Source organism: Mobula hypostoma (assembly GCF_963921235.1).
Source record: "Mobula hypostoma chromosome 4 unlocalized genomic scaffold, sMobHyp1.1 SUPER_4_unloc_2, whole genome shotgun sequence".
Lineage (NCBI taxonomy): Eukaryota > Metazoa > Chordata > Chondrichthyes > Myliobatiformes > Myliobatidae > Mobula > Mobula hypostoma.
This window is the reverse complement of record NW_026948112.1, coordinates 69802-88885: the sequence shown is the minus strand read 5'-3', so window position 1 is coordinate 88885 and position 19084 is coordinate 69802. Positions and strand designations below refer to the sequence as shown.

The following is a 19084-nucleotide window of genomic DNA, read 5'->3' as shown; positions in this document are numbered from 1 at the left end:
ACACGTTTATATTAAGTGTATTGTTTATGAGAGCCTATTTCTGCGTTAAAACAGCTGCTGAATTTTCGATACACACACAAAAATCTGAGGTATGGACATAGAACAGGTGCTTGCAGAAACTACTAATGGCAACTTAATTACCCGTAAAACCCTGCGTTGAAAATTTCGCCGTCGCCGAAGCACCGATCAAATGCGCAGGCGTCATGGTTGTGACGTTACCGAATATCACACATGCGCGCAGCACACAATAGGCCTCTGGAAATCGGCTGAGGTAAGAGCGGTTCTCCGGGGTAAGGGAGAAGGGGAGGGGGTTTGAACACCGACTTAGGGACACGGAACAATTGCTGCGAGCTCCGGACACCGTGACCCTCAATCCCGGGACAGTCCTGCTCTCTTCCCTCTCGCTCAGCCCCACGATCCGTACACGGGCCCCAGGGAGCTACCGGCTGATGAGGGAATGGGAACCGATGGATCGCTCAGACAGAGCTGAGCTCCAGCTGTCTAAATGCAAGGATTGGGAACTCGGAGAAAGGGAACAAAGTCTTTTACATCAGCTGTTGAGAAAATCACCTTTGTTCCACCTCCAATTTCAAACGAGAAAATCTGTAGAGAGCGCACAGTACGAAGGAGAGGTCATGGATGTTGTGTTCTTTATACATACCGTGGATTACTAATAACAAACCATATTCTGGCAGAATTGAACTTTTATTTAACAGCAACAAAACCAAGTTTTACACTGCCATGCTTCTCGATCATTCTTCATTTCTGCGCATGCTGGGAACTCTGTTCAGTCACGACCTGACACGTGATATCCACAAGAGGTAAGTTTTTTACGCGGGGTGGTGAGTGCGTGGAATGGGCTGCCGGCGACTGTGATGAAGCCGGATACAATAGGGTTTTTTTTTAAGAGGCTCCTGAATAGGTACATGGCGCGTAGAAAAATAGAGGGCTATGGGGAACGCTAGGTAATTTCTAAAGGAAGTAATGTTCGGCACAGCATTGTGGGCCGAAGGGCCTGTATTGTGCTGTATTGTATTGTGTGGGAAGTCTCTTACTTATGACCTCTGGTTGTCGTCCCACCCAATATCAGTGGGAAAAAACTGCTTGCATTTACCCTATCTGTACCCTCATACTTCTGTATACTTCCAACAAATCCTCAAAGCAATGTCTAATTTCCCTGTTTATGCTTAGAACCTTTTTTAGGTGTATAAGGTGATGAGGGGCATTGATCGTGTGGATAGCCAGAGGCTTTTCCTAGGGCAGAAATGGCTAACACAAGGGGCATATTTTTAAGGTGCTTAGAAATAGGTACCGAGGGGGATGTCAGGGGTAAGTTTTTTACACAGAGAGTGGTGGGTGCATGGAATGCACTGCCAGCAGCGGTGGTCGAGGCAGATACAATAGGCTCTTTTAACAGCCTCTTAGATAGGTACTTGGAGCTTAGGAAAATACTTTATACTTTATTGTCACCAAACAATTGATACTAGAACATACGATCATCACAGCGATATTTGATTCTGCGCGTCCCGCTCCCTGGATTACAAATCGATAGTAAATATTAAAATTTTAAATTATAAATCATAAATAGAAAATAGAAAAATGGAAAGTAAGGTAGTGCAAAAAAAAAACCGAGAGGCAGGTCCGGATATTTGGAGGGTACAGCCCAGATCAGGGTCAAGATCCATTCAGCAGTCTGAGAAACATAGAAACAGAAAATAGGTGCAGGAGTAGGGCATTCGGCCCTTTGAGCCTGCACCACCATTCAGTATGATCATGGCTGATCATCCAACTCAGAACCCTCTACCAGCCTTTCCTCCATACCCCGTGATCCCTTTAGCTACAAGGGCCATATCTAACTCCCTCTTAAATATAGCCAATGAACTGGCCTCAACTGTTTCCTGTGGCAGAGAATTCCAGAAATTCACGACTCTGTGTGAAGAAGTTTTTCCTAATCTCGGTCCTAAAAGGCTTCCCCTTTCTCCTCAAACTGTGACCCCTCGTTCTGGACTTTCCCAACATTGGGAACAATCCTCCTGCATCTAGCCTGTCCAATCCCTTTAGGATTTTATACGTTTCAATATGATCCCCCCTCAATCTTCTAAATTCCAGTGAATATAAGCCTAGTTGATCCAGTCTTTCATCATATGAAAGTCCTGCCATCCTAGGAATCAATCTGGTGAACCTTCTTTATACTCCCTCTATGGCAAGGATGTTTTTCCTCAGATGAGGGGACCAAAACTGCACACTATACTCCAGGTGTGGTCTCACCAAGGCCTTGTACAACTGCAGTAGTACCTCCCTGCTCCTGTACTCGAATCCTCTTGCTATGAATGCCAGCATACCATTCGCCTTTTTCAGTGCCTGCTGTACCTGCATGCCCACTTTCAATGACTGGTGTATAATTACACCCAGGTCTCGTTGCACCTCCCCTTTTCCTAATCGGCCACCATTCAGATAATAATCTGTTTTCCTGTTTTTGCCATCAAAGTGGATAACCTCACATTTATCCACATTAAATTGCATCTGCCATGAATTTGCCCACTCACCTAACCTATCCAAGTCACCCTGCATTCTCTTAGCATCCTCCTCACAGCTAACACTGCCCCCCAGCTTCGTGTCATCCGCAAACTTGGAGATGCAGCATTTAATGCCCTCATCTAAGTCATTAATATTTATTGTAAACAACTGGGGTCCCAGCACGGAGCCTTGCGGTACCCCACCAGTCACTGCCTGCCATTCTGAAAAGGTCCCGTTTATTTCCACTCTTTGCTTCCTGTCTGCCAACCAATTATCTATCCACATCAATACCCTACCCCAATACCGTGTGCTTTAAGTTTGCACACTAATTTCCTTTGTGGGACCTTGTCAAAAGCCTTTTGAAAATCCAAATATACCACATCCACTGGTCCTCTGCTATCCACTCTACTAGTTACATCCTCAAAAAATTCTATGAGATTCGTCAGACATGATTTTCCTTTCACAAATCCATACTGACTCTGTCCGATGATTTCACCACTTTCCAAATGTGCTGTTATTACATCTTTGATAACTGACTCTAGCATTTTCCCCACCACCGATGTCAGGCTAACCGGCCTATAATTCCCCGGTTTCTCTCTCCCTCCTTTTTTAAAAAGTGGGGTTACATTAGCCACCCTCCAATCCTCAGGAACTAGTCCAGAATCTAAAGAGTTTTGAAAAATTATCACTAATGCAGCCACTATTTCTTGGGCTACTTCCTTAAGCACTCTGGGATGCAGACCATCTGGCCCTTTGGATTTGTCTGCCTTTAATCCCTTCAATTTACCTAACACCACTTCCCTACTAACATGTATTTCGCTCAGTTCCTCCATCTCACTGCACCCTCTGTCCCCTACTATTTCCGGAAGATTATTTATGTCGTCCTTAGTGAAGACAGAACCAAAGTAGTTATTCAATTGGTCTGCCATGTCCTTGCTCCCCATAATCAATTCACCTGTTTCTGTCTGTAGGGGACCTACATTTGTCTTAACCAATCTTTTTCTTTTCACATATCTATAAAAGCTTTTACAGTCGTTTCTTATGTTCCCTGCCAGTTTTCTCTCATCATCTTTTTTCCCTTTCCTAATTAAGCCCTTTGTCTTCCTCTGCTGGACTCTGAATTTCTCCCAGTCCTCAGGTGAGCCACTTTTTCTGGCTAATTTGTATGCTTCTTCTTCGGAATTGATACTATCCCTAATTTCCCTTGTCAGCCACGGGTGCACTACCTTCCCTGATTTATTCTTTTGCCAAACTGGGATGAACAATTGTTGTAGTCCATCTATGCAATCTTTAAATGCTTATCAACCCTTTAAGTGTCATTTGCTGTCTATCTTAGCTAATTCACGTCTCATACCTTTAAAGTTACCCTTCTTTAAGTTCAGAACGTTTGTTACTGAGTTAACTATGTCATTCTCCATCTTAATGAAGAATTCCACCATATTGTGGTCAATCTTACCCAAGGGGCCTCTCACAACAAGATTGCTAATTAACCCTTCCTCATTGCTCAATACCCAGTCTAGAATAGCCTGCTCTCTAGTTGGTTCCTCGACATGTTGGTTGAAAAAACCATCCCGCATACATTCCAAGAAATCCTTTTCCTCAGCACCCTTAACAATTTGGTTCACCCAATCTATATGTAGATTGGAATCACCCATTATAACTGCTGTTCCTTTATTGCACGCATTCCTAATTTCCTGTTTAATACCATCCCTAACCTCACTACTACTGTTAGGTGGCCTGCACACAACTCCCGCCAGCGTTTTCTGCCCCTTAGTGTTATGCAGCTCTACCCATATTGATTCCACATCCTTCCGGCTAATGTCCTTCCTTTCTATTGCGTTAATCTCCTCTCTAACCAGCAATGCTACCCCACCTCCTTTTCTTTCATGTCTATCCCTCTTGAATATTGAATATCCCTGCATGTTGAGCTCCCATCCTGATCAGAGTTGGAAAGAAGCTGTACCCAAATCTGGCCGTACGAGTCTTCAAGCTCCTGAGCCTTCTCCTGGAGGGAAGAGGGACAAAAAGTGCGTTGGCTGGGTGGGTCGTGTCCTTGATTATCCTGGCAGCACCTCTCTGACAGCGTGCGGTGTAAAGTGAGTCCCAGGACGGAAGATTGGTTTGTGTGATGTGCTGCGCCGTGTTCATGATCTTCTGCAGCTTCTTCCGGTCTTGGACAGGACAACTTCCATACCAGGTGGTGATGCACCCTAGAAGAATGCTTTCTATGGTGCATCTATAAAAATTAGTGAGGGTTTTAGGGGACAGGCCAAATTTCTTCAGTTTCCTTAGGAAGTTAAGGCACTGGTGGGCCTTTTTGGCAGTGGACTCTGCTTGGTTGGACCAAGTCAGGTCATTTGTGATATTGACCGCGAGGAACTTAAAGCTCTTGACCTGTTCCAGTTGCGCACCACCGATGTAAATTGAGTCGTGCGGTCCGCTACTCCTTCTGAAGTCAACAACCAATTCCCTTCTCTTGCTGACATTGAGGGATAGGTTATTGTCTTCACACCATGCCACCAGGTTCTTAATTTCCTCTCTGTACTCAAACTCATCATTACCCGAGATACGGCGTACAATTGTTGTGTCATCAGCAAACTTACATATTGAGTTTGACGGAAACTTGGCGACACAATCATGGGTGTACAGTGAGTACAGCAGGGGGCTGAGTACTCAGCCTTGTGGGGCACCGGTGCTCAGAGTGATTGTAGAGGAGAGCTTGTCCCCTATTTTTACAGCCTGGGTCCTGTCTGTGAGGAAGTAGAAGTTGAAGAAAAATTTAGAGGTCTATGCGCTATGGAATTTCTAGGCAGTTTCTAGAGTAAGTTACATGGTTGGCACAACATTGTGGGCTGAATGGCGTGGAATATAGAACATAGAATAGTACATCACATTACAGGCCCCTCGGCCCACAATGTTGTGCCGACCCTCAAACCCTCCCTCCCATATAAGCCTCCAACTTAAATTCCTCCATATACCTGACTAGTAGTCTCTTAAACTTCACAAGTGTATCTGCCTCAACCACTGACTCAGGCAGTGCATTACACGCATCAACCACTCTATGAGTGAAAAACCTTCCTCTAATATCCCCCTTGAACTTCCCACCCCTTACCTTAAAGCCATGTCCTCTTGTATTGAGCAATGGTGCCCTGGGGAAGAGGTGCTGGCTATACACTTTATCTATTCCTCTTATTATCTTGTACACCTCTATCATGTCTCCTCTCATCCTTATTCTCTCCAACGAGTAAAGCCCTAGCTCACTTAATCTCTGATCATAATGCATACTCTCTAAACCAAGCAGCATCCTGGTAAATCTCCTCTGTACCCTTTCCAATGCTTCCACATCCTTCCTATAGTGAGGCGACCAGAACTGGACACAGTACTCCAATTGTGGCCTAACCAGAGTTTTATAGCACATCATTACATCGCGACTCTTAAACTCTATCCCTCAACTTATGAAAGCTAACACCCCATAAGCTTTCTTAACTACCCTATCTACGTGTGAGGCAAATTTCAGGGATCTGTGGAAATGTGCCCCCAGATCCCTCTGCTCCTCCACACTACCAAGTATCCTGCCATTTACTTTGTACTCTGCCTTGGATTTTGTCCTTCCAAAGTGTACCACGTCACACTTCTCCGGGTTGAACTCCATCTGCCACTTCTCAACCCACTTCTGCATCCTATCAATGTCTCCTGCAATCTTCGACAATCCTCTACACTATCTACAACACCACCAACTTTTGTGTCGTCTGCAAACTTGCACAACCCACCCCTCTACCCCACATCCAGGTCGTTAATAAAAATCATGAAAAGTAGAGGTCCCAGAACAGATCCTTGTGGAACATCACTAGTCACAATCCTCCAGTCTGAATGTACTCCCTCCACCACGACCCTGTGCCTTCTGCAGGCAAGCCAATTCTGAATCCACCTGGCCAAACTTCCCTGGATCCCATGCCTTCTGACTTTGTGAATAAACCTACCATGTGGAACCTTGTCAAATGCCTCACTAAAATCCATGTAGATCACATCCACTGCACTACCCCCTCATCTATATGCCTGAACGAACAGGACAATATTCTGAACGAGGGGCAATATTCGCCTTCCTCCAATCCTCGGGTTCCATTCCCGTGGACAACAAGGACATAAAGATCCTAGCCAGGGGCTCAGCAATCTCCTCCCTCGCTTCATGGAGCAGCCTGGGGAATTCCTTTAGGCCCCGGGGACTTACCCATCCTAATGTATTTTAACAACTCCAACACCTCCTCTGCCTTAATATCAACATGCTCCAGAACATCAACCTCACTCATATTGTCCTCACCATCATCAAGTTCCCTCTCATTGGTGAATACTGAAGAGATGTATTCATTGAGGACCTCGCTCACTTCCACATCCTCCAGGTACATCTTCCCACCTTTATCTCTAATCAGTCCTACCTTCACTCCTGTCATCCTTTTGTTCTTCACATAATTGAACAATGCCTTGGGTTTTTCCTATACCCTACTTGCCAAGGCCTTCTCATGCCCCCTTCTTGCTCTTCTCAGCCCCTTCTTAAGCTTTCTTGCTTCCCTATATTCCTCAATAGACCCATCTGATCCTTGCTTCCTAAACCTCATGCCTCCTTCCACCTGACTAGATTTTCCACCTCACTTGTCACCCATGGTTCCTTCACCCTACCATTCTTTATCTTCCTCACCAGGACAAGTTTATCTTTAACATCCTGCAAGAGATCTCTAAACATTGACTACATGTCCATAGTACATTTCCCTGAAAAAACATCATCCCAATTCACAGCCACAAGTTCGAGCCTTATAGCCTCATAATTTGCCCTTCCCCAATTCAAAATTTTCCTGTCCTCTCTGATTCTATCCTTTTCCATGATAATGCTAAAGGCCAGGGAGCGGTGGTCACTGTCCCCCAGATGCTCACCCACTGAGAGATCTGTGACCTGACCCGGTTCGTTACCTAGTACTAAATCTAGTATGGCATTCCCCCTCATCAGCCTGTCCACATACTGTGACAGGAATCCGTCCTGGTCACACTTTACAAACTCTGACTCATCTAAACCCTTGGAACTAATAAGGTGCCAATCAATATTAGAGAAGTTAAAGTCACCCATGATAACAACCCTGTTATTTTTGCACCTTTACAAAATCTGCCTCCCAATCTGCTCCTCTGTATCGCTGCTGCTACCAGGGGGCCTATGGAATACCCCCAATAGAGTGACTCCTCCCTTCCTGTTCCTGACTTCTACCCATACTGACTCAAAAGAGGATCCTGCTCCATTACCCACCCTTTCTGTAGCTGTAACAGTATCCCTGACCAGTAATGCCACCCCTCCTCCCCTTTTCCCCCCTCTCTATTCTTCTTAAAGCACGGAAACCCAGGAATGTTGAGAATGCATTTCTGCCCTGGTGCCAGCCAAGTCTCTGTAATGGCCACTACATCTGCTGAACATAGAAATATGCTGAAGAACATAGAAATATGCTGTAGATTTCTATGTTCCTTGTTCTCTGTTGAACAGAGAAATAACTTTGGCTATCCTACAATCCTGTGATAACTCTCCTGTCACTAAGGATGATTTAATTATCTCTGCTAGGGCCCCAACAATATTGCACTTGCCTCCCGTGGGGTCCGAGGAAGCACCTTGTCATGCCCTGGGATTTATCCACTCTAATCTTCCTCAGGAAGGGAAACATCTCCTCTTCTTTAATATGAAAAGGGTCCAAGATTTTAATGCCGCTTTTCCGCACTCTCATTGACCCTGTGTTCATCTCCTGAGTAAATAAGATTTAAAAATATTTAAGATCTCCCCGATCTGCTTTGGTTCCACACATGGATTGCCATTCCGGTCTTTCAGAGGACCAGCTTTGTGCCTTGCAATCCTTTTGCTCTTGATCTATATCCAGAATCCCTGAGGATTATCCTTTATCTTTTCTGCAAGGGGTATCTCATGCTTTCTTTTAGCCATCCTGATTTATTTCTTATGTGTTCTCTTGCATTTCTTATACTCCATAAGAACCTACCTGCCTATCCCTGTTCTGCAACTCCATTTTGTGCTTCACCAGGGTCTCAATATCTCTTGAAAACCAAGGTTCACGACAGTTTCTATCTTTAACTTTTTTTCTAACAGGCACATACCTGCTTTGTACTTTCAAAATTTCGCTTTGAAGGCCTCAATTTACCAAGCACACCTTTGACATAAAGAGCCTGTCCCAGTCCACAGTTGCCAGATCCTAGTGTCAGAATTCCATGTGTTGATCCATGCCCTGAACACATCCACCCTTCTTACTCTGCTCCTTGTTTTGAAATATACAGGGCTCAGCATATTCACTGGACCATGCTCAACTTTTTCATTCCTGACTTTGAGGTCTGAACAACATCTGTCTCCACAACCCCTCCACTATATGTTCTGTTATTCAGGATCCCATTCCCCCTGCAACTTTAGTTTAACCCTCCCTACCCCCATCTCCCACCATGCAGCTCTATCACCCCTTTGGCTTTCATCTCCCAGATTAATAAATCGGAGGTGCATACTAGGTACAGGCAGATCAGAACAAATGGGGTACTTATGAAGTACAGGAAATTCAAGTGAACACTTATGATAGAAATAAAAGAAGGCATGAGGTTGCCCCAGCAGACAAGTTGAAGGAGCACAATTACAGCACAGAAACAGGCCATCTCGGCCCTTCTAGTCCATGCCGAACTCTTACTGTCACCTAGTCCCACCGACCTGCACTCAGCCCATAACCCTCCATTCCTTTCTTGTCCATATAACTGTCCAATTTAAATTTAAATGACAAAATCGATCCTGCCTCAACCACTTCTGCTGGAAGCTCATTCCACACAGCTACCACTCTCTGAGTAAAGAAGCTCCCCCTCATATTACCCCTAAACTTTTGCCCTTTAACTCTCAACTCATGTCCTCTTCTTCCCCACTCTCAATGGAAAAAGCCTATCCACAACAACTCTATCTATCCCCCTCATAATTTTCAATCCTTAGGGATTCTGCAGATATGTTTAAGAGTGAAAAGATTGCAAGGGAAAAAAATTAATCCTCTGCAAGATCAGAATGGTAGTCCATATGAGGAGACAAAATAGATGTGGGAGTTTTTTTTTGCATCCTTATTTACTCAGGAGATGGACACAGAGTCTGTAGAAGTGAGGCAAAGCAGCATCAACTTTATGACCCTGTACAGATTACAGAGGTGGAGGTGTTTGCTGTCTTAAGGCAAATTACCATGGATAAATCCCCAGGGCCTGACAAGTTATTCCCTGGGACTCTGCAGAAGGCAAGTGCAGAAATTGTCGGGGCACAAGCACAGATATTTAAATCATCCTCAGTGACGGGTGAGGTACTGGAAGATTGGAGGGCAGCCAATGTTGTTCCGCTGTTCAAGAAAGGCTGTAAAAATAAACTAAGAAATTGTACATTGATGAGTTTGACATCAGTAGTGGGAAAGTTATTGGAACATGTGTGCAGGAACCAGATATATAAATATTTGGATAGATGTGGACTGATTAAGGATAGGCAGCATGGCTTTGTGTATGGTAGGTCATGTCTAACCAATCTTATAGAGTCTCTCGAGGAAGTTATCAGGAAAATGGATGAAAGCAAGACAGTGGATGTTGTCTACATGGACTTCAGCAAAGCACTTGACAAAGTCTTATCTGGGAGGTTGGTCAAGAAGGTTCAGTCACTCAGCATTCAAGATGCGATAGTAAATTGGATGAGACACTGGCTTTGGGAGAAGCCAGAGTGTGGTAGCAGATGGTTGCCTCTCTGACCAGAGCCTGTGACTAGTGGTTGCCATAGGGATCAGTGCCAGATCTGTTGTTGTTTGTCATCTATATCAGTAATCTGGATGATAGTGTGGTTAACTGGATCAGCAAATTTGTGGAATGACACCAAGATTAGTGGTGTAGTGAACAGAGAGGAAGACTATCATGGCTTGCAGTGCAATCTGGACCAGCTGGAAAAACCATTTGAGAAATGGAAAATGGAATTTAATGCAGACAAGGGTGAGTTTTTGCACTTTGATATGACCTACCAAGGGAGGTCTTTCACAGTGACTGTTCGGGCATGGAGGTGTGTTGTAGAAGAAAGGGACCTGGGAATACAAGTTTTTAATTCACTGAAAGTGGTATCACAGTTAGATAGAGACAGAAAGAAAGATTTCAGCCCATTGGCCTTCATGAACCAAAGTACTGACAACAATTGATGGATGTTATGTTGACTTGTAGAAGACATTGGTGAGGCCTAATTTGGAGTATTGTATGCAGTTTTGGTCACCTACCTACAGGAAAGATGTAAAAGAGGTTCCGAGAGTTCAGAGAAAATTCACAAGGATGTTGCCAGGTCTGGAGGACTTGGGTTATAAGGAAAGATTGAACAGGTTAGGACTTTATTCCTTGAAATGTAGAAGACTGAGGGGAGATTTGATTGTGATAGGGGAGCATAGATAGGGTAAATGCAAGCTGGCTTTCTCCACTGATATTGGGTGGGACTACAACCAGAGGCCATGGGTTAAGGGTGAAAGGTGAAACGTTAAGGAGAACATGAGGGGAAACTTCTTCACACAGATGGTCATCCGGGTGTGGAATGAGCAGCCAGCACAAGTGGTGCATGCGAGCCCAATTTCAACATTTAAGAGGTTTGTATAGGTACCTGGATGGTAGGGGTAGCGGAGTGGGCGGTTTAAATAGATTAGCACAAACTAAATGGCCCAAAGGGCCTGTTTCTGTGTTGTATTTTTCTATAACTGTGACAAGAACCTGAAATAATAATATTCACTCAAAGTCCTTTAAACAGCTGTGCGGACCAACCATTCATCTCAGAAGGAATTTTTTATATGGCGTTAAACTGTGGCACTTCAAGTTAATAATACATAAAAGAAAATCCCAGCTGCACGTCAAGAAAAACTATTCGCATGAGAGTGTTTCAGTTACTGTGGGGTCAGGCACCTTGCAGCTTAACAGGAACAGGGAATAATACCAATGGAGAGAGTCAAACTGAGCCAAGGCACAAATTGGAGATGGCAGAAATGCCCCATTCTTATAGAGGCAGGAAGAGCATCAGGGAATTGATGGTCATTCCAGATGCCAGTACTGTGCCCAGTTAGAAGATAATTTCTCTCTTCAACTTGGGTTGAACTTCACTGTAGCAGTGATACCAGATCAAACCTTGGCAACTCAAGTAATCACATCTGAAATGTTGTCCTACACCCATTGATAGATTTTGTAAATCTTTTTACAGGTTAAAAACGAAAAGGAATTTGTCTCCAGGCATCTCAAACATGGCACGCCAGTTTTGCTGTCTCTGTCTAGATATTTAAGAAGTGGAGCAAGGAATTCAGTCAACCATCCTTCCTACACAAACTGTGGGAATGAATTCAGGGTCATCTCAGTTGAAGGAATATCAGTAAGTTCACACTGGGCAAAGCCATTCATCTGTTCTGTGTGTGAACGAGGATTCAGTTGGTCATCCCACCTGTAGACACACGAGTCAGAGGCTGGGCATCTGCTGAATTTCTGGGAAAGGATTTACTTGGTCATCTGACCTAATGAATCACCAGTCAGTTCACACTGGGGAGAGGCCATTCACCTGCTCGGACTGTGGGAAAGGATTCACACTGTAATCCACCCTACAGAGTCACCAGCGAGTTCACACTGAAGAGAGGCCGTTCACCTGCTCTGACTGTCGGAAGGGATTCACTTTTTCATCCAGCCTAATGGCTCACCAGCGAGTTCACACCGGGGAGCAGCTGTTCACCTGCTCAGACTGTGGGAAGGGATTCACTTTGTCATCTCAACTACTGACACACCGGCGAGTTCATACTGGGGAGAAGCTGTTCACCTGCTCTGTCTGTGGGAAAAGATTCACTCACTCTTCAACCCTACAGAGACACCATCGAGTTCACACTGGGGAGAAGCCGTTCACCTGCTCCGTCTGTGGGATGAGATTCACTGATTCATCCACCCTACAGAGTCACCAGCGAGTTCACACTGGGGAGAAGCCATTCACCTGCTCAGTCTGTGGGAAAAGATTCACTCAGTCATCCAACCTGCAGAGTCATCAGCGAGTTCACACTGGGGAGAAGCCGTTCACCTGCTCAGACTGTGGGAAGGCATTCACTCAGTCATCTGACCTAATGGCTCACCAGCGAGTTCACACCGGGGAGCGGCCGTTCACCTGCTCAGACTGTGGGAAGGGATTCACTTTGTCATCTAAACTACTGACACACCAGCGAGTTCACACCGGGGAGAAGCCGTTCACCTGCTCAGTCTGTGAGAAGAGATTCACTCACTCTTCCACCCTACAGAGACACAAGCGAGTTCACACTGGGGAGAAGCCGTTCTCCTGCTCAGAATGTGGGAAAAGATTCACTCAGTCATCCAACCTGCAGAGTCATCAGCGAGTTCACACTGGGGAAAAGCCGTTCACCTGCTCAGAATGTGGGAAGGGATTCACACTGTCATCCCAACTACAGAGACACCAGCGAGTTCACACTGGGGAGAAGCCATTCATCTGCTCAGTCTGTGAGAAGAGATTCACTCACTCTTCCACCCTACAGAGTCATCAGCGAGTTCACACCGGGGAGAAGCCGTTCACCTGCTCAGTCTGTGAGAAGAGATTCACTTACTCTTCCACCCTGCAGGGACACCATCGAGTTCACACTGGGGAGAAGCCGTTCACCTGCTCTGTCTGTGGGATGAGATTCACTGATTCATCCACCCTACAGAGTCACCAGCGAGTTCACACTGGGGAGAAGCCGTTCACCTGCTCAGTCTGTGGGAAGAGATTCACTCAGTCATCCAACCTGCAGAGTCATCAGCGAGTTCACACTGGGGAGAAGCCGTTCACCTGCTCAGACTGTGGGAAGGCATTCACTTTTTCATCTAGCCTAATGGCTCACCAGCGAGTTCACACCGGGGAGCGGCCGTTCACCTGCTCAGACTGTGGGAAGGGATTCACTTTGTCATCTAAACTACTGACACACCAGCGAGTTCACACCGGGGAGAAGCCGTTTATGTGCTCAGTCTGTGAGAAGAGATTCACTGACTCTTCCGCCCTACAGAGACACCAGCGAGTTCACACTGGGGAGAAGCCGTTCACCTGCTCAGTCTGTGGGAAGGGATTCACTCAGTCATCACACCTGCAGAGTCATCAGCGAGTTCACACTGGGGAGAAGCCGTTCACCTGCTTAGAATGTGGGAAGGGATTCACACTGTCATCCCACCTACAGAGTCATCAGCGAGTTCACACTGGGGAGAAGCCATTCACCTGCTCAGACTGTGGGAAGGGATTCAGTTGCTCATCTACGCTGAAGGTACATCAGCGAGTTCACACTGGAGAGAGGCCATTCACCTGCTCAGACTGTGGGAAGAGATTCACTCAGTCATCCCATCTACAGAGACACCAGCGAGTTCACACCGGGGAGAAGCCGTTCACCTGCTCAGTCTGTGAGAAGAGATTCACTCACTCTTCCACCCTACAGAGACACCATCGAGTTCACACTGGGGAGAAACCGTTCACCTGCTCAGTCTGTGGGAAGGGATTCACTCAGTCATCCCACCTACAGAGTCATCAGCGAGTTCACACTGGGGAAAAGCCGTACACCTGCTCAGAATGTGGGAAAGGATTCACTCAGTCATCCCAACTGCAGGCGCACCAGTCAGTTCACAGTGGGGGAAGGCCGTTGTTATGAATCCCTTGGTTTCATTTGCTGTGGACATTCATTTTAAGACAGAGATTAAGAAGGTGAATCAGTCTGACTTGCAGCTTGTTTACATTGCTTGCAGCTTGTTTAGTTTTAACCGAGGACACAGACACTCAGAGTCAGACGGAGACGAAGGAGGAAAAATGGAAGGATTGAAACAAGGGAACTAGAGGCCAGGGGTCACTGTTTAGAACTTTCCTATGCCCGCAAGGGTGGGTTAATTATCGATTCAGCATACATCGAATGTGTGGTTGTCACCTTGTGTGAGCCATAGGAGTGGATCGGATTTGGCGTATCCTGTGTTAACCCTTGCCTGGGTGTGGTGTGATAATTCACTTGAAGACGATACTCCTTGTGACAAGTCACTTTCGGTGATAATTCGTATGTGGATTTGGAACAATGATGGATAAAATCTACAGTGATTGTTCTCTCTTTGTCCCACCGTGGAACCTGTGGAATTCAACATAATTGCCTTCTCCAGACATTTACCCTGGATTACAAATATCTCTCTCTCATCACCTATTCTGTGGTTGAACTGAACTAACATACTTTAGCGTCTCAAGATTCTAAGCCTTGATTCCCCCGAGCTCAATAGACTGGGAGTTATATTTACACACATATATACACATAACACTGCTAACTTTTGTTTATCTTGCTTAAGTTACTATATTATAAGTAGATACTAATAAAGGTAGTGGGTTTAACTTCAAAACCAAACTCCAGATGTAGTCTATTGCTGCTGGTTCGTTTCTAAAGTGTTACGATTCGTAACAAAATTGGGATCTGCTTTTGGGATATGAACAAATTTGGGAGCGTATCGATTGATTAATTATCAATTTCATTGGGGAAATCCCTTTTTATTTATTTGTGTGTGGAAAATCAGCAGCAATGGATGTTGATAGATCTCTGGAAGCGCCAACCTCTGAGGCATTGGAGGACACCAGAAGGATTGAGTTATTGAGTATTGCTAAAACTAGCTAAGGTGAAATCGACAATGAAGAGGGCACAGATGCAGAGGATAATAGCTGAGCAATGTGTATCTGAGGATGTGTTTAAAGTGGAGGAGTTGGAGGTGTTTCCTGAAAGTAAACCTAGTGAGCTTGAGCTCCCGTACAAGTTAGAAAAATTAAACATGGAGGCTGCGGAAAGGCAGAGGTAGAAAAGCAGAGAAAAGAGGCAGAAAAACAGAGGGAGGAAGCAGAAAGACATAGGCTGTTCGAGCAGGAAAAGAGAGAGAGATTGCAGCAAAGAGGTTTAATGTTAGACTCTGCTGATAAGTTTGAGGCCAGTCGGGAAGTTAAATTGGTACCTCCATTTGACGAGGCAGAGGTTGATAAATACTTTCAGCATTTTGAGAAGGTTGCTCAGAGTTTAAAGTAGCCAAAAGAGGGTTGGCCTATTCTCTTTCAAAGTGTAATTAAGGGGAAGGCTCAGCAAGCCTATTCTGCTTGACAATTGATGAAGCAGCTGATTATATAACCATATAACAATTACAGCACGTAAACAGGCCATCTCGACCCTTCTAGTCCGTGCTGAACTCTTACTCTCACCTAGTCCCACTGACCTGCAATCAGCCCATAACCCTCCATTCCTTTCCTGTCCGTATAGCTGTCCAATTTAACTTTAAATGACAACATCGATCCTGCCTCAACCACTTCTGCCGGAAGCTCGTTCCACACAGCTACCACGCTCTGAGTAAAGGAATTCCCCCTCATGTTATGCCTAAACTTTTGCCCTTTAACTCTCAACTCATATCCTCTTGTTTGGATCTCCCCCACTCTCAATGGAAAAAGCCTATCCACATCAACTCTGTCTATCCCCCTCATAATTTTAAATGCCTCTATCAAGTCCCCCCTCAACCTCCTACGTTCCAAAGAATAAAGACCCAACTTCAACCTTTCTCTGTAACTTAGGTGATGAAACCCAGGTGACATTCTGGTAAATCTTCTCTGTACTCTCTCTATTTTCCTATAGTTTTCCTACATCTTTCCTATAATTCGGTGACCAAAACTGTACACAATACTCCAAATTTGGCCTCACCAATGCCTTGGAGGGAGTTAGATATGGCCCTTGTGGTTGAAGGGATCAGGGGGTATGGGGGGAAGGCTGGTACAGGGTTCTGAGTTGGATAATCAGCCATGATCATACTGAATGGCGGTGCAGGCTCGAAGGGCTGAATGGCCTACTCCTGCACCTATTTTCTATGTTTCTAAGTTTTGTACAATTTCAACATTACCTCCCAACTCCTATACGCAATGCTCTGATTTATAAAGGCCAGCATACCAAAAGCTTGCTTCACCACTTATCCACATGAGATTCCACCTTCAGGGAACTATTCACCATTATTCCTAGATCTCTCTGCACTACTGCATTCTTCAATGCCCTACCATTATGACATAGTGAAACAGGCTGTGCTCAAAGCTTACGAGCTGGTCCCAGAAGCATACAGGCAAAAGTTTAGAAATTTGAGGAAAGCTGTGAACCAGACTTGTATGGAATTTGCTTATGAGAGGTTTGTGTGTTTTGAAGGGTGAAAAGTTTGTTTGGACCGAGCCTTGAGATTAGGCCAATCAATGTAGTGTCGTCAGCAAATTTAATTAGCGGATTTGAGCTGTGGGTGGTGACACAGTCATGGGTACACAGAGAGTAAAGGAGGGGGCCAAGGAGACAACCCTGTGGGGTATGTGTGCTAAAGGTCAGAGAGACAGAGGTGAGGGAGCCCACTCTTAACACCTGCCGGCGATCTGACAGGAAGTCCAGGGTCTAGCTACACGAGGCAGGGTGAAGGCCGAGGTCTCTGAGCTTCTTGTCGATACTTCATGCCTTCGTATGGCTACTGCTCTGCCCATGACTGCAATGAACTGCAGAGAACTTTGGGGAACAGAGAACATCAGGGAAACAAGCCTCACCACCATGGACTCTTCCTACACTTCCCCTGCCACGGAAAAGCAGGCCATGTACTCAAAGATCTTCACAACCTGGACAGTCTTGCTGCAAACCCGCTCCCCCATCGGGGAAGAGAGACAAAAGCCTTAAAACGGGTACCACCAGACTCAAGGATGGCTTCCTGTCTGCGGTTATAAACCAAATGAATGGTCTCCAATACAATAAAATGGTCTCGACCTCACAATGTAACTCCACGTGACCCTGCACATATGTCTATCTGCACTGCACTTTCTCTGCAGCCATAATGCTTTGTTACAGTTATTGTTTTGTCCTATATCAGCTCAATGTACTGTCGTAATGTATTGATCTGTGTCGATGGTACATCAGGCAAGATTTTCACTGTAGCTCAGTACATGATGATGATAATAATAAACAAATTCCCCATTTTAATTGTGACGACATATTAGACAGACTTAGCTTCTGCTCTGGAACCACAGAAGGAAACCTAACTCTTGTCATTTCTGAGGAATGCAAATAAATGGAAAAGGCTTCAATCTCACATTACGACCTGCGGTAACCGGGATCAGGTGACCGGTGGTGGGTCTCCTATACCAATATCAGAATCAGGTTCAACAGCACCGGCCCATGTCATGACATTCATTGTCTCTGCGGCAGCAATAGAACCTAATTCATAACAATAGATTTTAACAATTGTGATTTGAAATAAGAATATACATATTAAATAGTTAAATTATATAAGTAGTACAAAATAAAAACGTAATAAACTATTTTAATTGTGTGGAACTATTTGACTGGGTTGTTGCTTTGGAAATTCTGGAGTGAAGCTCAACTAAACGGTACATATTTATGAGAAGCTCAGATAAATACAAAAGCCTAAATTCTCACATAAATGGGTCATACACCCAGATACATTGGCTGCACTTCAGCAGGTAAAAACAGTGCAATGGAACATGCTGAAAATATTGCAGAAAAAAACATATTGTCCACCCACAACAAGAGGACAGATCCAGATCTCACTGCCTTGTCTGAATGGGCGAAAGATGAAGCTACAGGTACATGTAGAGCAGTGACCCGCAGATCTGCAGGAAACAGGATCAGGTGATGGCTGAAGGGTCTCCCACCTGAACCGGTGACTCTGCCCCTCACCCCTAACACTCTGCCCGACCCATCCGCAGCATTTCCCACGTTATTCCATATTTACACCTGATACATTTTTATTTTTTCCCTCCATATCTTCCCTGCCCCTTTCCCTCCACCTCCAGGTTACAGAGTCACGGCTCGATTCCCATCCCGGTCCGACACACCTTTCAGACCCAAACTGGAAATGTGCAAGTTTCATTTAAATCAGTCTATGTTTATAAACACTAATTTCTATTCACATTCCTCTGGCCTCACCGGACAGGAACACTGAAACATCGTGAGAAACATTCGGCCCCTCAAACCATCAACAAGATGATGGCTGCGCTCCCATCTCAGCCACATGCTTTTGCGTGATCCTCATTTCCTCGATCCCTTCGGTCTCCACACATCTGCTGACCTCTGTTCTATGTGAGGACGATCGCTGAGTCTTCACCGCCGGCTGTGGTGGGATTTACAGACATTCACCACCTTTGGAGTGGAGACATTTCCCCTCATCTCAGTCCCGGACAGTCCACCCCCTTTTTCAGAGACTAGGATCCCTGGTTCAACCGGTAATGATGTGCATTACAATGTGTTCACCTCTCAGTCCTCAATTCTCTAAATGAAAGAGTTATCCCATTTGATCTTTCTTCATATGATGACCCCACCGCTCCAGGGATCAGTCTGGTGAATCTTCATTACACTCTCTATAACAAATACCCTCTAACCTCTTTGTTAATCTTCTGTTGAATTAATTTCCATCTTTTGCAGCCCCGTGTTGACCCAACCACTCACCTCCCACCTCTTTTACTATTACCACCTTC

The 19084-nt window shown here is 45.1% G+C and overlaps 1 protein-coding gene across 2 annotated transcripts; it reads left to right on the top strand.

Moving 5' to 3' along the window:
• Positions 1 to 230: 230 nt before the first annotated feature.
• On the top strand, positions 231 to 17913 carry LOC134341101 (gastrula zinc finger protein XlCGF26.1-like). 2 transcript variants are annotated; one of them, XM_063038859.1, is made up of 2 exons: positions 231 to 271; positions 11771 to 17913. In XM_063038859.1, the coding sequence occupies exon 2, from the start codon at positions 12246 to 12248 to the stop codon at positions 14220 to 14222; it is 1977 nt and encodes a 658-aa protein (XP_062894929.1). In that variant the 5' UTR covers positions 231 to 271; positions 11771 to 12245; the 3' UTR covers positions 14223 to 17913. The 2 variants fall into 2 exon arrangements, with proteins under 2 accessions (XP_062894929.1, XP_062894928.1); XM_063038858.1 differs by lacking the exon at positions 231 to 271 and adding an exon at positions 299 to 821.
• Positions 17914 to 19084: the final 1171 nt, after the last annotated feature.

What these genes read in the sequence shown, in the direction of transcription:
- LOC134341101 (XM_063038859.1), top strand. Translation starts at nt 12,246, where the DNA reads ATGGCTCACCAGCGAGTTCACACCGGGGAGCAGCTGTTCACCTGCTCA.